Source organism: Amblyomma americanum, chromosome 1 (assembly GCF_052857255.1).
Source record: "Amblyomma americanum isolate KBUSLIRL-KWMA chromosome 1, ASM5285725v1, whole genome shotgun sequence".
NCBI lineage: Eukaryota > Metazoa > Arthropoda > Arachnida > Ixodida > Ixodidae > Amblyomma > Amblyomma americanum.
Window position 1 is genome coordinate 186,171,842 of NC_135497.1, and position 19,891 is coordinate 186,191,732.

The following is a 19,891-nucleotide window of genomic DNA, read 5'->3' on the forward strand; positions in this document are numbered from 1 at the left end:
TCCTCTGGTTGAATGGTACGTACCCACGGTGGGGGATTGGACAGGTTACATTGGCCCCGGTTATCTGCGCACCAGGGGTTCCAGCAGAAATTCCGATATCCTTTCTTCTGACGGCGGACCCCGGATCCTTGGCTGCCATGTTGGTGAACGTCGCACAGTGAAATGTGATGCGCATGTCTAATCCTGTTATCAGCACCTGTGATGCTGGAGGTCAGAGCAAGCGGCTGTAAGTGGATTAGGCATACGCACGGCCTGTCGCCGTGCTACGTTCACCAACATCAGACAATTGTCCGCGGGCAGTGTGCATACCTAACGCACCGAAAGCAGAACGCAACCCGGACCAAGGAACGGCAAGAGGCCCGTATTGTGAATCCACATTTACTAAAGAATTCCATGATCCATCAAAAGTATTGATCATTATACCTAGTAAAATCACTGCCCGGATGAACAATTTCTGCGCAAATTGTCTGTGTTAATAGCTTGCTGTTCACCAGGAATATATTGGCACATAGCCACCCAATCTGAACCTGGCAACGTTTGGCAGAAGGTTAGGTGGGTGGATGAGATTAAGAGGTTTGCAGGCATAAGGTGGGTGCAGCTGGCAAAGGACAGGAATAACTGGAGAGCCATGGGAGAAGCCTTTGACCTGCAGTGAGCGTAGTCGGGCTGAAGACAGCGATGATGATAATGACCCACCCAAACCCCCAACCCAACCTCCCATACCCACACCCAACCCCTTCCTCCCAATGGGAAGCCACTGTTTCGAGAGCACAAACCAGGATGACCAGCGCAGACTGATCGACCAGGCAAGCCCGATTGGAACAGATAATGAGGCCCTGGACTCAGGTCTCTAACCTCTTGTGGCTACAGTCAGGCTGCTGCTGCTGCTAATGATGATGAAATAAAGTTTTCCAATTGGTCGGTAACATTCAAACTTTAGAACCGACCGCACGCGCACAAATCGAAAGGTTAGAAAAGTGAAAAAATTATGCTGCAGAATGCACGTTAGTTCTTTCGAGCGAAACCAATTCCAAGCACAGAGAAAAGAAAGTAGAAGAGGCCGAGTTTGCCCCTGCAGCCAGTTGAGAGAACCCCGTTGTGCCGGAAGCTTTGCGATACGAAAAATAGTTCGCGTTGTACGGCGCATATCGTTTACACGGCATCCTGTACGTGAACTGAAGGTCTTATATATAAGCTCTGAAACGCATTTACTATGGCAGGAACAGGCTGCGGCACTACTTTATGCGCTATTGAGTCGACACGCGTACACATAGGAACAGAGTTGAGGAAGAAGTGAGCGTTGATGCGGCGCAAGGCTACAAATGCGTGGACCCTTGACCCGGGCAGGCAGTCGGCATCTTGACAGCTGAGTCTCGGAGTGGCATCGAACATGCGCGAGATAGTCCACATCCAGACAGGCCAGTGTGGCAACCAGATTGGGGCGAAGGTAAGCCACCTCTACCACCTCGTGGGTTATTTCACGGCTCAGGGGATCGCGGTTGCCATTCGCTCCCAGTGCCGGTCGCGGCGCGTTTTACGTTGGTGATTACGTTGCGTCCTAAACGCCACGTACTAGAATCTCGTTTCAGGATACGGGCGAAAGCAATTGCCTGTGAAGCAGTCGCGGCTTTTACCAGACGTACCGCTTTCGTTCTAAGTTGTGGCCTCTTTGCGTTGGACAATGTTGAGCCCTAGCTAATGCTCATCGAATCTCTTGTTCTTGACAACTCCTTTCGCTCTGACCTTTTAATTACTGCTCGCGCTTTGAGAGCGTTGAGATATTGTTGTTGTTTTATGGCATATAGCTCAGACTTTATTCCCGGTTGTAAAAAAATCCGAGACAATCGGTCTTGGCGGAGAGGTGACATGGAACAGTTTTATGGCAAATGACTGCCGCAAAGCGATCGGCGAAAATTCTTCGCCGGAATTTTTTTTCGCACGACCTAGTTTTCGCGTTTGATGCAATTCAAAGGCCTCAAGTGATCTTAGGCCCGGCCGGGTTTCCGCCATCAGCAAGACACATGGCAGGTGAGAATCGATGGCAGTTGACGAGTTGACTACAAAATCCAGTTGACAAGTGTAACTGTAGCAGTTATGTTGCTTTCGCTGTGAATTACATCCTCTAAATATGCTTTGACTGCCGCCACCGCGCGATGTGACGCCACTCTCATTACTGAATTCTTTTCCCGTCTGCAGTTTTGGGAGGTGATTTCCGATGAGCATGGCATCGATCCAAGCGGGGCGTACCATGGCGATTCGGACCTCCAGTTGGAGCGCATCAATGTCTACTACAATGAGGCCTCCGGTACGCGTCTGGCTGTATTTCGGTTGATAATTTCACTTTGAAGCTTCCCCGTCGAGTTGATCTTGCTTTGCGGCTGTTTCGCACTGCTAATCATTACGGAAATTTGCCGGGCCGTTTGGCACATGACTTCAACAGAAGCAGCAAGCGAAACACAAAACCGAACGCTGTGTGTATGGTTGTCTCTCATTCTCGGTCCTGCCTTAATAGCGCTGTTTGTGCTGTTAAGCTGATATCTGGCCTGTCAATGGAGCTTCTTCAACGGCAGGCCTTTGCTCTTCAAGCTTTAAATTCTACAACCGATCGCGCAAATCTAGTTAGGTCAAAGTGCAACGTCTAGTGACCTCTTCTCCTTGCTGCATGTTATGTTAGGCCATAGCAGCTTTTCAGGTTGCATTGCCACAAGTACCGCAGGGATTAGCTTGAAGGTTCTTGACCAAAGCATTTTTTTCATAGGCAATGAATGTTCACAACGCGAATGAGTTTTTAATAATAATAATAATAATAATAATAATAATAATAATTGGTATTGGGGGAAGGAAATGGCGCAGTGTCGGTCTCATATATCGGCGGACACTTGAACCGCGCCGCAAGGGAAGGCATAAAGGTGGGAGTGAAAGAAGAAAGGAAGAGAGAGGTGCCGTAGTGGAGCGCTCCAGAATAATTTCGACCACCTGGGGATCTTTAACGTGCTCTGACATCGCAAAGCACACGGGCGCCTTAGCGTTTTTCCTCCATAAAAACGCAGCCGCCGCGGTCGGATTCGAACCCGGGTTCTGAATTCCCTCGTCAGGTTTGACGAGGACATAGTCCGTCTCCCCTCTACTACGTTTCCTTTTGCTACAGTGAGTTTGTAAGGAGTTTTTAATTCTATGTTGGCTAATACCGCCGCTGTGCTTCATTTGGAAGGGGCTCGCTCATGACATCCATGATTTGGCGGACGCATTTCTATGGAGGCGAGATCATAAAGAGCCGTGTGTTCTGCGATCTTATTGCGCGTAAAGTAACCCGAGGTGGTACAAATTTATCCAGAGGCCGGCACTACTGCGTTGATGACAACCCATGTACAGTATTCGGAATGTTAATCCCATATAGGACACCGTAAGTTTAGTAATACGAAACAGATTCGAAACCGGAGTCGCAACAGGACGTTAATGTAGTGACATCATTTTGATCCATCTCAATTTATCTATCATTTCACCTTCTGTTTTTCTGCTGTAAGATATTTAAATATTTTATTATTAAATATAACTGGATCTGCTGTTTAAAGGCCGGGAGGTGGCGCAAGAACCTAGTAGTGCCGCTTTTATTTGCTATGACACCTACAGTTGGCGCGCTCCATTTTCATTTCTTTAACTGGCTTTGTTGTGACGCAGGTACTTGAAATAACTGCACGGTATCTTTGTTGCCGCTAAGTGATATTTGTTTTTTGTTTGAGGAGGTAAATACGTGCCTCGGGCCATCCTGGTTGACTTGGAGCCGGGAACCATGGACGCCGTCCGCTCGGGACCGTTTGGACCACTCTTCCGGCCGGATAACTTTGTGTTCGGTAAGGGGCTTCTCGGCTTAAAACCTACTACATAAACACATCCACAAGAGCGCACAGTATAGACTAATCTTTAAAGCGTACAACTGGCTTAATTTGTACCCACATCCCTGTACGCACAGCGAATCCTCGCTCAGTATAATCCAGTCCGAGTAACAGTCAGTTTAATACAGCCACGCAATCAAGTACTTCGAGTTTGATCTATGGACATTCTCATCAGTTCCTTGCGAAACCTAGGCCGCCAAGATTGAGACGCCAGCTTGGTGGTTCATCAAGAATGTAGTGCGCCGTGAAAAGAGCATATTACGAGAGAAGAAACACATGGGCCATTTCGAAAATAAAATGAATTGGAATCGATGATATACAAGACAAAAGCTGTCGGCGTTCAATGTGTTCATTAACGTGGACACCATTCTAGACGCTTAAGGTAGTGCGTAAACTGGCTCCCCGGGTCAGTGGACGTTTCACTCGCCCTTCGAGGTACGTGACGATGGTGAAGACATGTGGGCTGCATACATTAATATTAATTGGTTTTGGGGGAAAGGAAATGGCGCAGTATCTGTCTAATATATCGTTGGACACCTGAACCGCGCTGTAAGGGAAGGGATAAGGGTGGGAGTGAAGAAAGGAAGAAAGAGGTGCTGTAGTGGAGGGCTCCGGAATAATTTCGACCACCTGGGGATCTTTAACGTGCACTGAAATCGCACAGCCTACGGGCGCCTTAGCGTTTTGCCTCAGTAAAAACGCAGTCGCCACGGTCGTGTTCGAACCCGGGAACTCCGGAGCAGTAGCTGAGCGCCCTAACCACTGAGTCATCGCGGCGGGTCTCTGCATACATTAGCACTGATAACTTCGTTGTAGACACGCGGCACTGCAGTAATAGGCCGCAGCGTTCATTGGGTGATCAACCTCTCGCGATCATCAACTGCAACGAGCCACAGAGGCAGGGTGAACGTGCTGCATATCAAAAGTGCGGAAGGCAATCAAATGGGGTTTTAAAGTGAAGGCTTTTCTGGCCGCAAACTTGCGATATCGCCGTGGCGGTGCTCCGAGGATGCACATAACGTCAAAACGCGCGGCTCACCGCGCATAATTCTCTCTTTCTCGCTCCCTAGTCACTACTGAGCATGAGCCAATAGTAGCATCGAGCCACAGGTGTCCGCCGCTGCGCAGCGCCACGCCTTTCCTCAAAATCCAACTTTCAATTGTCAGCTTTCTCTTTTTTCTTTCCCTCCCTTCTTTATCGCTTCCATTACGGCGCGGCTCGGGTGTCCACCGAGATATGTGAGACGGTTACTGTGTCATTTCCTTTCCTCAAAAACCAAACAAAACTAGTCAGCCGACGGTGTTCATAGTTCATTGGCGTTGACAACTTTGAAAAGGCCGTTCATTTTCACGAAAGGAAAGACGTAATAATAAACGTAATAATTGGTTTTTGGGGAAAGGAAATTGCGCAGTATCTGTCCCGTATATCGTTGGACACCTGAACCGAGTCGTAAGGGAAGGGATAAACGAGGGAGTGAAAGAAGAAAGAGGTGCCGTAGTGGAGGGCTCCGGAATAATTTCGACCGCTTGGGGATCTTTCACGTGCACTGACATGGCACAAGACGCGGGCGCCTTAGCGTTTCTCCACCATAAAAATGCAGCCACCGCGGTCGGGTTCGAACCCGGGAACTCCGGATCAGTAGCCGAGCGCCCTAACCGCTGAGCCACCGCGGCGCACAACCGGCTCCGTGTGTCAGCGGAGACCTAAATCTCGCTTCCATGCACGTGGCGCTGGTATCCAACTGCAAAAGACTGCTTTGATTGCGTTCCCCACACTGGATAGGCAGCGCGCCCTCCCTGCCACCCTGGGAGGTGGCACGCAGTTAATGGTTGATCGCGAGATCTTGATCAGTAAACGAACGCAGCGGCCTAGCTATTGCTGCAGTGCCGCATGTCAGCCACAACGCTGTCAGCGCTATTGCATTCAGGCCACATCTCTCTCCCACCACTGCCATGTGCATCAAATCACGAATGAGGCGTCCGCATATCCAGGCAGTCAGTTATGCGCCCTTCCTTTATACAACTCCATCATCGTCTAGAACATTGTCAACGCCAAGAACACTGTGAACGCCGACACCTTTCGCTTTGTATACCCTAGATTAACTGAGCTACTCCACATTAATTTTTTGCAGTTGCATGCCAACGCCACGTTACATGAAAGCGAAAGTGAGGTGTCCAATGACCCAGGGAGCCAGTTGTGCGCCTTTCCTTTCGTAAAAATGAGCGGCTTCTACGTTGTCAACAACACCAATGCACCAAATGAGCGCCGGCGGCTCATTTTTTTTGTTTTGAGGAACGGAAATGGAGCAGCAACTGTCTCATATGTCTCGGTGGACACTAGATCGAATGGATAAATACGGGATGGAAACAAGAAAAAAGAAAACTTGAGAATCGAATTTAAGGAAAGGTGTGGCGCTACGTAGCGGCGGAATACCTATGGCTCGGTGCAACTAGTGGCTCATGCGCAGTAGTGACTAGACACGCTTACCCGAAATGGGCCGCTGGCTATAGCCTAGCGTAGCTCTCGCTACAAACAATTCCATCCGCCTTTGACACAACACCACATCACTCAGCAAAACGCATAGGTAGCGCATTACACAAGGAAGGGAGGCGGCCGTCTGCGGGGACAATCCGGCATAAAACAAAATATTCCAGACAGATATAACACAGGATATGAGCACAGCTGGCGGTTCTCCCTCCCCTGTGTTCATGTCATTTGTCACCCGCTTTACGTAGGGACTCGCTTGTGTCCCGTAGATTGTGTTCTGTAGCCGAGTGCAATGCGAGCCATGACTTGTTGAATCGTTTGCAGACGTGAACATATATTTTGAACTTCTTTCACCCGTCGCATTATCGGGAACTTCCGCAAGCTGTTAACTCCAACTCTGTTGAGCGTTGTTTATCTCTCTTCTCGCTACCTCCACCATGCAGCATAAGTATTGTTTTTACCGCCCAGAGCATGGCTTTCTTTCATGCCCAGCTTTCTGTGACATCTACTACTTGTGCCATCTACCGGCAGTGGCGGCGACAGGGAGCGTAACTGAATGGGAAGAGGTACAAAAAAAAATCGTAAAACGTGAACACAATCACCTACAAAAATGCTTCGGGGATTTGTGTAATATACACTTAGCTGAGGAATGTGCCGAAGTTTCTGTCCTGTGCTATTAATACACGAGCTTCCCAGCGCGTTTGAATATTATACGATGCTGCCTACGAAGGGGGCCAAAGTTTTGGCATTTTTACAGACTTTGAAACTGTATAGCACCGTAACACGAATAGATATCGAAAATGCTTCCCGGTTTTAGGTACCCAAATATATGGTGTTTAAAATGGTGTGCAACGATCTGGCATAGCTTTGATCAAGAAGCTTCCTGAGGCCTTATAATTGAAACGTGATATTGCCTAAAATATGAAAGATGGCGCCCGGCACCGAGCTACGCTACAGAAATACTGCTGAAGTTGCGTACATTTCGACGCTTATCTTTTTATCGGGTGACTTTTGCCTTGCAGACAAGAACACATGTCAGAGCTCGAACCCAGTGTCTCGACCGGATCTTTAAATAAAGAAGGTTGTTATGATGACCATGCTTTAACGCAGCTACATAAAATATTCGCGGCTGTTCATATATGCTTGTCATGGAGCAACTTTGCAAATTTTCAGCCCTTTGCTATTATTTAAAAAGTTTATTGGGGCGTGTGATCATGATATATTAGGGTATGAGAGCTAGCTCGCCTGAATTGTAGCTATTCTTGTTACTTTTAAAGAGCGTAGCGGCATTCAAACGGCCGACATCAAAAAGTATTCGCGGATATAAATGTTTACGTTTATTCTTTCAATACTTATTTAAGAAAATTTGATATAGCTTTACTCAGAAACATTCTGAAGCTGTTCAGCTGTTGTCGGCCAGAACACAGAATATGGAGTCTAGAAGCAAATAGCGTCTATATAGAAGTTCAGGTTGTTACTGTCACGTTCACCTGTAATGCTTTCAAATAAGTGACTCTAGCGTTGTCCGAATATGGTGACTCGAGTTTGCACTTAGAGTTCTAACCTGGGTTCAGAACCTTTTGTTTTGGTCAACTAATTTTAATAAATGTGCTCGTTTCTATAGAAAATATATTAGTATGAATGTATGAATGAAAAATTTCACGCATGATCACTATTCATACTTTTATTGCTGCAGCTATTGGCGACTTTTTTGCTGTTCTTTCATTCTGACTTCTGTAATATGCATGCATGATGTATTGCCGGGATCCATCCTGTGTAACACAATTGAAAAAGTGAGGCTTCGCTTTTGAGGTACGAAACTTCGCTTTTAAAGATACCGCAAGATACCATCAACTTTTTTCCATTTTTGCAAACAAATTGGTGAATTTAATTGTGTCCACTTCTGGGCTACGAGAAAGCGCTTTTACATGGACGTCATCAAGGAAGCATTTCATAACGGTATATATAAATGGTAAATATTGTGGCTGTCGCAATTTGCAACGCTGCCAGCCGCTACGCTGCCAGTCGCTGCTACGCTGCTTCGTCGGCCGATTGTCATGATATCGCATTTAATTCTCCCGCACCTCCCAGAGTGACATCGCAAGTTGCCGCCATGTGCAAGAGGGTTAAACACGGATTAAAAGGGTTAGTCGCGATGTCATATCAATCGTCTGAAGCGACTGTCTTGACAGCCTGCTTTCAAGAACGTTTGCATCTGTCCTTTGAGGCTGGGCTGTAATCATTTTAAGCAATAAATTTTTCTTTTTCACCAGTATAATAGATGAGTTGCGTTATCGCAAGCAGCATGCTTTTAAGATTCATCTTCTTCAAAATGCTATGTAAACGTCTAAAAAATTGACCGCCAATCGCAAGATCAAAGGATGTCAAGGGGTATAAATTAGAGGGGGAAGAAAAATAAAAAACAACTAAGTGTCCTGCCCACGCCAGTACCAATACTACATTGAGACTGTTAAAAGAATGAAAACTAGAAGTGCCCCCCGTTAGGACGGCCAATGAAAATCAAGAGAACCACCCCCACAAATACATTCGAAGAGAGAGGGAACGGGTGGGGGGGGGGCGGCAAAGTCTTGCACAGGGTGCCGGGTGATGTAAGGCCGGCTCAGGACCCAGCCGCTATGCCCACCTTTCAGCGTACGCGAAATGCAACAACGCTCCGGCTGTTTACCCCCGGGGGGTCGAATTAGTTCGAAGCGCTCCAGTGCGCTGTCCCTCATAGCCTGTAAGGAACTAATTTGTATAATTTCATTGTAGCTTTTCCCAGTTCCCAGGTTACTCTGCCTGCAGCAGCTTTGATTTCTGTGGTCAGGTGAAAAACTAATTATACTGCACTGAACAATACTTTCGCTTACTTTGGAAGCAGCAGCGTTTGGTAAATCAAACCAAATACAATTGTAATAGAGAGGTAGAGCGCAACAAAAATAACCAGACGGCAAAAAGGAATGGATACCAATAAAATAAGTCACGAATTGCATTCTATGTTACAAAGTTAATGAGACTATCAAATAGGCGGGGATGTCATTATAGCAGGCGGGGATGTCATTATAGCACGTAGCGGAAAGCACAATGTCAGCAAATTACCATGAATGAAGGGGAAGCCTTCGCAACGATAACACTCATGGGAAGTGATCTGTTACGTTTACAGTAATATTCGAAGCACTGGAGGTTATATTTCTTTTCTCCTATGCACCTTTGGGGAGTAAATCGAGCAAATGTAATAGGTTATTTTCATGGCGTCGCTGTCAATAAACTTGCACTTATCACACTATCTGATAGCTGGTGCGGAAGGGGTTATAACTTCCCCGCAAAAAGGCAAGGACAAGGGCTATAGTTCTGACATAAAATATTTTATTATACACTTTTTATACAACATTTGGAAACAATGTGTACAGTCAGAATCACATAGCGTCATTACCTTGTGTTCATGTTACATGTACAACCAGAACGATGCACTCCAAACGTAACGAATATGAATATAACTAAACACACTTCACAGCAACATGGCATACAAAAGAAGCAATACTTTGCGAAAAGAATAAAGAACAAGGCAAACATTTAATCGGTTGCCAAACAAAATGAGTCAGCAAAGAAGGACATACAAATGAACATAAATAATGGCATTGAATGTGCGTAGTATTGCAGTCGTCACTTTTCTCGAGCCTGTTTGTGCGCATTGTGCACTTGATGCCAGTATCATATGATCTACGCCCGATACGACCAATCAGTTTTCTTAAATTCGCTGCAAATTTTTTTCCTGCTGCCCCGCAGAACTCAAAGGCGTGTGTGCATGTTCATTTTCAAAGCACCCCCCCCCCCCAAGTATTTTTATAGCTGTACTGATTGCGTTATAAATCGGTTATCCATGGTTTGTTTACAGAAAAGAATTTTCTTACGCAAAAGACAAGCCAAAATATCATTTTATAAGTGACAACTGCAATACTTACAAAACACACATATCACATTTATATTGCACCAAAAATTGCTCAGGGCATATAAGGCAGTTAAACAGTCACATAATACAAATACACTATTTTTAGTACACACCGAACACTCCTTTAGAAGCAGGTTACATAAGGCATCAGGAACAGTACTCTTCATCTTCAAGCAGTGATTCACTTTCTAAACTAGAGGTACAACACAGCACTATAAATATAGGAGGAAACAAGCAAAATTAAAAGGCACATCTCACCACATAACTGTTATCTCCTCCTATGGCTACAATCATTGCTTTTCTCTTTCTTTCCTTACAAGGTTGCGAAGTTTTTCTATTGATTTGACTCCGAAACTCCGTGCGCAATTCTCCTGCATCCATGTCGTCCACATTTTGTAGACATGCAGTTTCCTTCGCTCACTTTTTCATCTGCACAACGTAGCCTCTTCGCCCGTGTCTCTTGAATAAGTCCCTCAAACCAATACTCTTGGTCCCGCTTTTTATATGCACGGCTTAGTCTGATATTCTCACTCACTTCAAGGCTTTTCGCCAGCTTGAGAGCGTCAGCGGCTGCATTCCACATGTTAGACTTCCCATAGTGTAGATGCTTTAGCACGTCGTTTTTTTCCTCTAACCCTGCGCCTTGAAATTCAACCAAGGCACTTGAACCTTTCTTGCTTTGCGGAAGCGTGGTGCGCGAGAATATGAATGTACGGCGTAACTCTATCGCCACCATAGGCTTTGCAACCTTGGGCTCCTAATTCTAAGAACGTGTGAAAGAATTCTGAGGTTTCTCTTTCTATGCTGCGACCTTCAACATCATTTTCCAGGTGGTAAAAAATTTTCCGCATAAGCTTCCAAAGGAGCAAAGTTTTTTCCTCTGTCTGAGGGTGCAATTTCCCGGCCAGTTTTTCAGGCAAAGCCTTTAGCAGGCGCTCACAATCGCCCCCCGATACCGACGTGAATGTTTTTCTCTTGTTTCCTTCATTCGTTTCCCAGACGTGAAATTTAATCCCACAGTTATTTATGGCGTCAACGATGTCCTGAACGTGCATGGTCATACAACGTGGGTTGCGGACTTTTTCACGGTAATCTGTCTTCTGCTTCTGAAAGCAATCCATCTACAAGGCGGTTAACTATTCTTAACTTCATGTGCAATACATCAGGAATTATTAAATCAGAGTCGAAGTTAAACAATGGCACGTTTTCCATCCCGTTCGCCTCTGCGCAGCAATCAGCTTTCATGTTCTCAAGAGTGCGGATCAAAGGAGGCTCATTAAAGCTCCTGTTACTTGTCAGAACTGAGCACCTTGTCTGTGGGTTTGCTCGACAAAATGGACAAGGATAGTGTGATGCAGCAGACTGCAGACAATGAACAACAAGCAAATATTTCAAATCTGACCCTAGACAGATGCGAATCGGAATCTCGTGGTCCCCTACAGATATGCTACTCCTTCGTGCGACAACATTAATTTCTTTTATCAAATCCCGAAAAGCATCTATTATTTCAAAATAACCTTCCGAGATCTCCGCCACTCCGAGAAGGCGATGAAGGTTATGGCTTTGTAGGTGCCGCGTTTTGCAAATGATGACGAATGATAATGTTGTCCAGGTCGTGCGTCTACTCACAACGCAGCCATCACCCTCTATTTTTACAAGGAGTGCCTCGGTGGAGATCTCTGTCTCTGAGTGGCTTTCCTTTATTGCATATTCCAGTACTGATTTTCTTCTGGATACAGTTTGTGCAAGTATACGCCTTTCACAACCCGCCCCTTCAGGTCAGAGTGGCGCTGGCAACAATTGGGCCAAGGGCCACTACACCGAGGGTGCTGAACTGGTGGACTCGGTGCTCGACGTTGTGCGCAAGGAAGCGGAATCCTGTGACTGTCTGCAGGGATTCCAGCTGACTCACTCCCTGGGCGGTGGTACTGGATCTGGCATGGGCACACTGCTCATCTCGAAGATCCGTGAAGAGTACCCCGATCGCATCATGAACACCTACAGTGTAGTGCCCTCGCCAAAGGTGTGTGACATTATCTGCAGGACCCAATTTCAGCATCTTTGAAGCAAATCAATCATGACATTTTGGCCTTGCTTAATAAGGCGTCTTCCTTGAATTTTGATTAGTCGTTATGCACAAAGTTCTCATTCTCTTTCTGCGGCTACCTCTAGGTTTCGGACACTGTCGTCGAGCCCTACAATGCTACTTTGTCAGTGCATCAGCTTGTGGAGAACACCGACGAGACCTACTGCATCGACAACGAAGCACTCTACGACATCTGCTTCCGGACGCTTAAGCTCACGACTCCCACCTACGGAGACCTTAACCACTTGGTTTCTGCAACGATGTCGGGTGTGACCACATGCCTGAGGTAAGTATTTCGCAGCTTCATTCAAGGGGTCACTTAAGCGCCTCATGCATGTTCATAAAGAGCCCAAACAGGTCGACACCATCCGCCGAATTGTTAGTTCCGACGGTAGTGATCGGTTCATTATGGAACAACCACTGCAAAGATTGCGGTCGCCAAGGTCTTTTACAAAATGTTTAGAGTAATACACTACAGCTAATCTCCATGTATAAAGTGCATATGGTGGCAATATTTTCAGAAAATACAATGGCGAGCAAGAAAGCAAATAAAAGCACCCTCACCGTCCGCACAAAAACTAACAAACACCGCACCTGCTATAGCCAGCCATGCAGCTGCTCAAGGAAGCTTTGAAAAGCACTTCAAGGAAAGTGAATTTGGCAACGGCAGCAATAACGAGAAGGCGGCTGCCGTCGGGAATAATGGAGCGGCTCCTAATCTACGGCATGCGATTGCACACATTGGGAATAAAATGTCCGTGTTTAACCACTGTACCTCAGAAACTCATGAGACGAAAAGGTAAATTAAGGCCTCGCGCTGTAAATGATGAAAAACTACTCTGTTCAAAAAGCAAACATCTCAAATCTCTTGGAAATAATTTAGGTGTGTGTCAGTGGAGAATGCTTTTTGAAATGTTTCTCCTTTATAAAGCGCACATTTATCTCGTTCAGCTCCTTAATCCTAGCGTACAGGACCTCCATATAAAGCCTCACGTACAGTGAAATCAGTTATCCCCGTTTTCTCTGCGGGAAAAGGGAATACAAATTCCCACGTTTTGGTATGGAAGTTTTTCTTCGATAAATAGTGGCACTTTCTGAGGAAGTAGGGAGCAGAGTACCACATAAGCCTGCTGAGCAGTCAGTATGGAATACTTGTTGCCATTGTTGGGGGATGGTGTTTTAGGGCCTGGAGAACGATCACATAATTTTAAAGTGCCACGACAACCGGCAGACCGGTGAAGTTAATACCCATCGATGTTCTCCTAATGTAGTAATTTGTATAACATTCGGATTTGGATACGAAGCAGTGACCATGTGAAGAATTCATTTTTATTTTTTGTGACTTTGCCAATGAATCGAAACAGCAACAGAAGAAATCTTGTTATCTTACTGGAGCTGGTTTGTTTCGCCACCGTTGTAATTTGGCTGAGGCAAATAACAGGCATGCAGTTTCAATGTTCTCTAGAACAGACTGGCAAAGTGTAAACTATGTCACTTCTGAAATTTCCATGAGTTCGTTCTTTCATTGGGCTTCGTTGTCTGCACTGGCGTGAAGAGAACTGAATTTCAAATTTGATGACCCGATATTCAAAAGCTTTGAATGAACAGCGGCAACAATCGCGACATTCTACAAGATGCCTCCACTGACCATTGTAGCTGCTCCATAATCTTACCACAATCTTGTTCTCACTGCTCCAAAACAAGAGCGCCCAACATACCTCTTAAATTCTCTCTCCCCTTGTGAATTAAGCGGGCTTCTAATCAAGCACCGTCCCATTCCTCACAGATTTCCTGGGCAGCTGAATGCTGATCTTCGCAAGCTGGCCGTTAACATGGTGCCCTTCCCTCGCCTCCACTTCTTCATGACTGGCTTTGCTCCACTCACGTCCCGCGGCTGCCAGCAGTACCGGGCTCTGACTGTGCCGGAGCTGACGCAACAAATGTTCGATGCCAAAAACATGATGGCTGCTTGCGACCCCCGCCACGGTCGTTACCTGACAGTTGCTGCAGTCTTCAGAGGCCGAATGAGCATGCGGGAAGTCGATGACCAGATGCTCAACATCCAGAACAAGCAGTCGAGTCACTTCGTTGAATGGATCCCGGACAACGTAAAGACAGCTGTCTGTGACATACCGCCTCGAGGTCTGAAGATGTCTGCTACTTTCATTGGGAACAGCACAGCCATTCAAGAGCTTTTCAGGCGGATCTCCGAGCAGTTTACAGGTGACCATCGTGTTTGATTTGAAAGTGCTTCTTAAAAGCACATGCTTTCATTGTAGGTACCCACTGCTGTCGATTTTCTGGAACAGCGCATTTTCGGGGACAGTTCTAGGAGTGTGACCCCACCTGCTTGATATATTATTTTTTTGCAGCTATGTTCCGCCGCAAGGCCTTTCTGCACTGGTACACCGGAGAGGGCATGGACGAGTTTGAGTTCACCGAGGCAGAGTCCAACTTGAACGAACTGGTGTCAGAATACCAACAGTACCAGGAGGCCTCAGATGAGGACGAGGGGGAATTCGAGGAGACCCAGGCAGAGGCCTAGTTTGTGTGCAGTGCTTTTTTTCTTTCGGTTTACAATAAAGTGTTTGTTTGTCGTGGATCCTTCTTTTTGAGCCAGGTGCTTGTGCACTTTAGTATGTCGTAGGCCCGGACTGCGTCACAAGGATGGTCACGCAAAGCAGCTAAACCTTACTGTATTGCAATGTGCGCACATCTGTAAATAGCAGTGTGACCGCCGTTTTCGGCATTTTGACGAAACTCTAAAATCTGTTAAAATCTTCTCATCGAACCGCTTTTAGAGCGAACGCAAGGTGATCAAGGAAAACTAGTTTTGATGAGCTATTATTGGTCTCGGATACTTCCTGTCTGATGATGTGGCAAATTCTCTGTGCTGTCGAAACTGATATGACAAGAGCCGGTTTTTAGAACATCGCTACGGAGAATACATTTTGCTTATTCTCAGTGTTACTTGACTGAGGTTATTTGGCATATTATCTAGCCATCTTTTGTCTCATATTTTTACGATTTTTAACAAAAATTTCAGTGACGGGATCTTCGTCAATACTAGGACGATCGAATCACTTTCCTTGAGAGACTCTTCTACTTGAGGCAAGGAAAACACGTTGAGAAGACGCCCACATCACATCAAGTAGCATTTGAGGCTGCTTGACCAATTCATTGTTCAGCGATAGTCTAGCTCCTCGGGGCTGCTGAACCTGTAGCGATCTAACCACAAGGCCCATATCTCGTCCTTCTGTGAGCGGCATAGCCCTAACCCGGGACGCAGCGCAAAAAGGTTCGTCGTCAAAGGCTTTGGCGATTCGCCACTGTGAGGAGCCCTCAACCCTTAATACTCAACGAACATTGTCCGTGTTGAATTCTGCGCTATTGATTCAGAATCCCTTAGCGTGGTGTCCACAGAAACGGAGGGTAGGTGCTTTGGAAACCACGCGAGCTTTCGTGATCTGAAAGCCCTATGGTTGGAGGCGGGAGCGATATTTCCGGCGAGGGCCTGGGGTAAACAGCTCTTTGTTTCTATAGCAGTTTAGCGTCAGCATCACCAGCTCTTAACGCGATAGCGGTAAAGGCCCCGTTCACCCGAAAATCCAGAGCCGATGTTCGTGTTTTCGGTGTCGTGAGTGAAAAATCGCAAGCTCTTGATTGCCCAGGTATTGAATGCCCAGGTATTTTTGGATGCAAAGTACAGAACGACCGTTTGCATATATGGTAATTAACCGACTTCGCTACCGCGTTATATCCTTAGGGCGGAGCTTAAGTGATCCTTCCAAGTTTTGCATGGCAGGTAGGAAAGCGCTTCCTGATGTCCCTGAGGGGCTCAAGTATGTCTCCGTAGTACGTTTGCATTACAGGATAGGTTCCCACTTCGTCGACTACCGTTTGGTTTTATGACCGCGAGCTGTGGCGTTCGTGATTTGATTCCCGGTGTGTAGAGCCCATTTTAATGTAAGTGGTTCTCAGCTGGTACCCCCATGGCGGAATATTTGGGAAGCCTTCTCGATGGGGCTACCGCTGGTGTAATTACGACTGATTGTCGGCGAGTCGAGGTTACTGTCAAGGATCTGTGCCATCTGTTTCCGTCGGCGACTGCGAGGATTTTCGTGGTCAAATAGCAGCCAGGTCGCGGCAGTGTAACGCGAAATTCGGCGACAACTCGTGCACTACTGGAGTGGAAACCGTTGCATTTTTATCGCCTTACCGTAATATCCGGTATACAGTCCGCACGCAGTGTATAGTCCGCAACGCACAATTTTGGCTGCATATGGAATGTAAAACTTTTATTTCCAACAGTTTGAGAGGCTTTAGGCCCCTCGCCTAAACCACAGCCAGAATGTCCTGGCTTGTGGCGGCGTCTTCGGCCAGTTGTACGACCTTTGTCTGAATCATCAGATCGGTGCTGAATAGGAGAGCCTCCCATTGGTCAAGCGACAGAATTTTTTTCCCTCCAGGGGGGCAAAAGGGCATTTCCAATATATATTTTTGAGATCCGCGTTGTGGTGACATAGCTTCCACACATTTTAATATTGTGACGGATAATAAAGACTACACATACCTGGGTTCTGGAATGTATGAGTCTGGAGACGGCTGAATAGAAAAAAATACTACACTTTCCGCACTCGTTACATACACTATCAGAATCAGGCGTGCGAACAGCACATAAAATTATATTTGGCGCAGTTCAAGTATCACAAAACGTAGCAATAGAGTAACCGTCGCGAACTTTGTGCCACATTCAGCGATGCTGAAAAAGAAAAATGCTGTGCAGTGCATGTATACAGATGGTCCGCAAAGCGCAAAATATGAATTTTTTAGCATGTATAACTCGCAGACTTATACCAGAAACAATAGTATATGTTACATAAATTCTGCCCTTCCCCCTAAAAGAGCCGCTTGCTATATACATATATATATATATATCAAATTCTTTCTCAGTATCAGGAAATGCTAGGCATCTCATGGCAAGGAAATATGCTACAGATTAGAAATTGCGACCTACACTGCGCTCATCATCCTCGTCCGTAGCGTTTTCCTCGTTCCATTTACTGACAAGCACAAGGCACTCCGAGCGTATGCAAATTCTAAAGCTTCATTTCGGTAAGCACAACGAATGAATGAGTCAGATAACATTTATTTACTTACATTTAACCACATAAACGAACAGTTCGATCAGTGTTTAGTTTTTTTAACGGCAAGCTCATGATTCACTTAAAGATGACGAAGACGAGGTTTGCGACGTTCCGCGATGTGTTCATCTCTAAAAACTCAGATTTCCTTTAAATAATATAAGGCACACTTTTTACGCACTTCTTGGCCTTCGCCGGATTCTGAGCTGATCCCTCTTTATGGGAGTGTCATTAACCTTGCGAGACCAACGACAACCAAAGACGGTTGACCACAAATCACCTACTCCTTCAGTGCAGATGTCCGCCGCGGTGACTCAGTGGTTAGGGCGCTCGACTACTGATCCGGAGTTCCCGGGTTCGAACCCGACCGCGGCGGCTGCGTTTTTATGGAGGAAAAACGCTAAGGCGCTCGTGTGCTGTGCGATGTCAGTGCACGTTAAAGAACCCCAGGTGGTCGAAATTATTCCGGAGCCCTCCACTACGGCACCTATTCATTTCTTCTTTCACTCCCTCCTTTATTCCTTCCCTTACGGCGCGGTTCAGGTGTCCAACGATATATGAGACAGATACTGCGCCATTTTCTTTCCCCCAAGAAACCAATTATTATTATTATTCAGCGCAGATCGGGTTTGGGGTAGGTGTCGCATTTGTAAATATACCAGCGCAAAATGTAAGCCCATGTTACGGCAGAAGGGAAGACATCACGACAAATCCATTGCTCTCCTCACTGTAGTCGCGTCTATTTTTGTGTACTCACTTCGTTTTTACAATGCGTGAGTATCGTTACAACTGATCCTGGTTGGACGAGCGTAATGGAAACGCCTGCTAGATGCTGCGGGCATCTTGGAAGCCTAAACGCGAGAAGCAACGCGCAAGCTGTGCAACATACTCTGAAAAGCTGTTAAAATTGTATGCACTGAATTTCGCGAGATAGGGGTCACAGTCATGTTCACACAAAAAAAATCCTCAGCATAATTAATCCAGTTAATGAACAATTTCGAGCGTAAGGAGGCCCGTACCAAATCGCACTCAGCTTGCCACCCTTACAAATGCTGGTAAGGAATTGTCTGTTTTGCTTCTGGGGCCTGATGTTTAATTCACAGGAAGTTATTTTAAACACCTGTTTTGATGCACAGCACGGGGAAGGCGCAAATGCAACCATTTTTCGCTTAATTTTGTACACTAGGTATGCGGATATCCATGGCTATTGAGGAAGGCTCCAATTTTGTTCCTCTTACGTTATGTTAAGGTCTGTTTACACAATGAACCCCATATCGTAGACGCCGCAGTGCCTTTGGCGGTCGTCTGCTGATACCAAGGTCGCCAGTTCGATTTCTGCCATGGCGGCCATATTTCGATGGAGGCGTAATACAAAAATACCCGTGTGCGGCAGCGACAAGTGGCGCATGTTAAAGATCCCCATTTGGGCTAAATTATTCTGCAGCCCTCCACTACGGTGTTCCTCACACCCCATGTGTCGGTTCGAGACGTTAAAGTCGACAATTACAAAAAATAAAATCTGGAGACCAGTTTTTGTGTCGCGAAACAGGCTTCGCGTGGCGTTCTACTTTCTGTTCGTAATGATCGCGCCTGGCCCGTATCTGGCCTGGCCCCGGTTGATGATGATGATAATGATGATGATTTTGTCCTCTGGTTGAATGGTACGTACCCACGGTGGGGGATTGGACAGGTTACATTGGCCCCGGTTATCTGCGCACCAGGGGTTCCAGCAGAAATTCCGATATCCTTTCTTCTGACGGCGGACCCCGGATCCTTGGCTGCCATGTTGGTGAACGTCGCACAGTGAAATGTGATGCGCATGTCTAATCCTGTTATCAGCACCTGTGATGCTGGAGGTCAGAGCAAGCGGCTGTAAGTGGATTAGGCATACGCACGGCCTGTCGCCGTGCTACGTTCACCAACATCAGACAATTGTCCGCGGGCAGTGTGCATACCTAACGCACCGAAAGCAGAACGCAACCCGGACCAAGGAACGGCAAGAGGCCCGTATTGTGAATCCACATTTACTAAAGAATTCCATGATCCATCAAAAGTATTGATCATTATACCTAGTAAAATCACTGCCCGGATGAACAATTTCTGCGCAAATTGTCTGTGTTAATAGCTTGCTGTTCACCAGGAATATATTGGCACATAGCCACCCAATCTGAACCTGGCAACGTTTGGCAGAAGGTTAGGTGGGTGGATGAGATTAAGAGGTTTGCAGGCATAAGGTGGGTGCAGCTGGCAAAGGACAGGAATAACTGGAGAGCCATGGGAGAAGCCTTTGACCTGCAGTGAGCGTAGTCGGGCTGAAGACAGCGATGATGA

General features: G+C 46.3%; 1 protein-coding gene across 1 annotated transcript; it reads left to right on the forward strand.

Annotated features, from left to right (window-relative positions):
- Positions 1-1,334: 1,334 nt before the first annotated feature.
- Positions 1,335-15,018, forward strand: LOC144094116 (tubulin beta-4 chain-like). The gene is made up of 7 exons (XM_077628036.1): positions 1,335-1,447; positions 2,197-2,305; positions 3,741-3,851; positions 12,109-12,353; positions 12,503-12,702; positions 14,203-14,639; positions 14,789-15,018. The coding sequence occupies exons 1-7, from the start codon at positions 1,391-1,393 to the stop codon at positions 14,959-14,961; spliced, it is 1,332 nt and encodes a 443-aa protein (XP_077484162.1). The 5' UTR covers positions 1,335-1,390; the 3' UTR covers positions 14,962-15,018.
- The last annotated feature ends 4,873 nt before the right edge of the window (positions 15,019-19,891 follow it).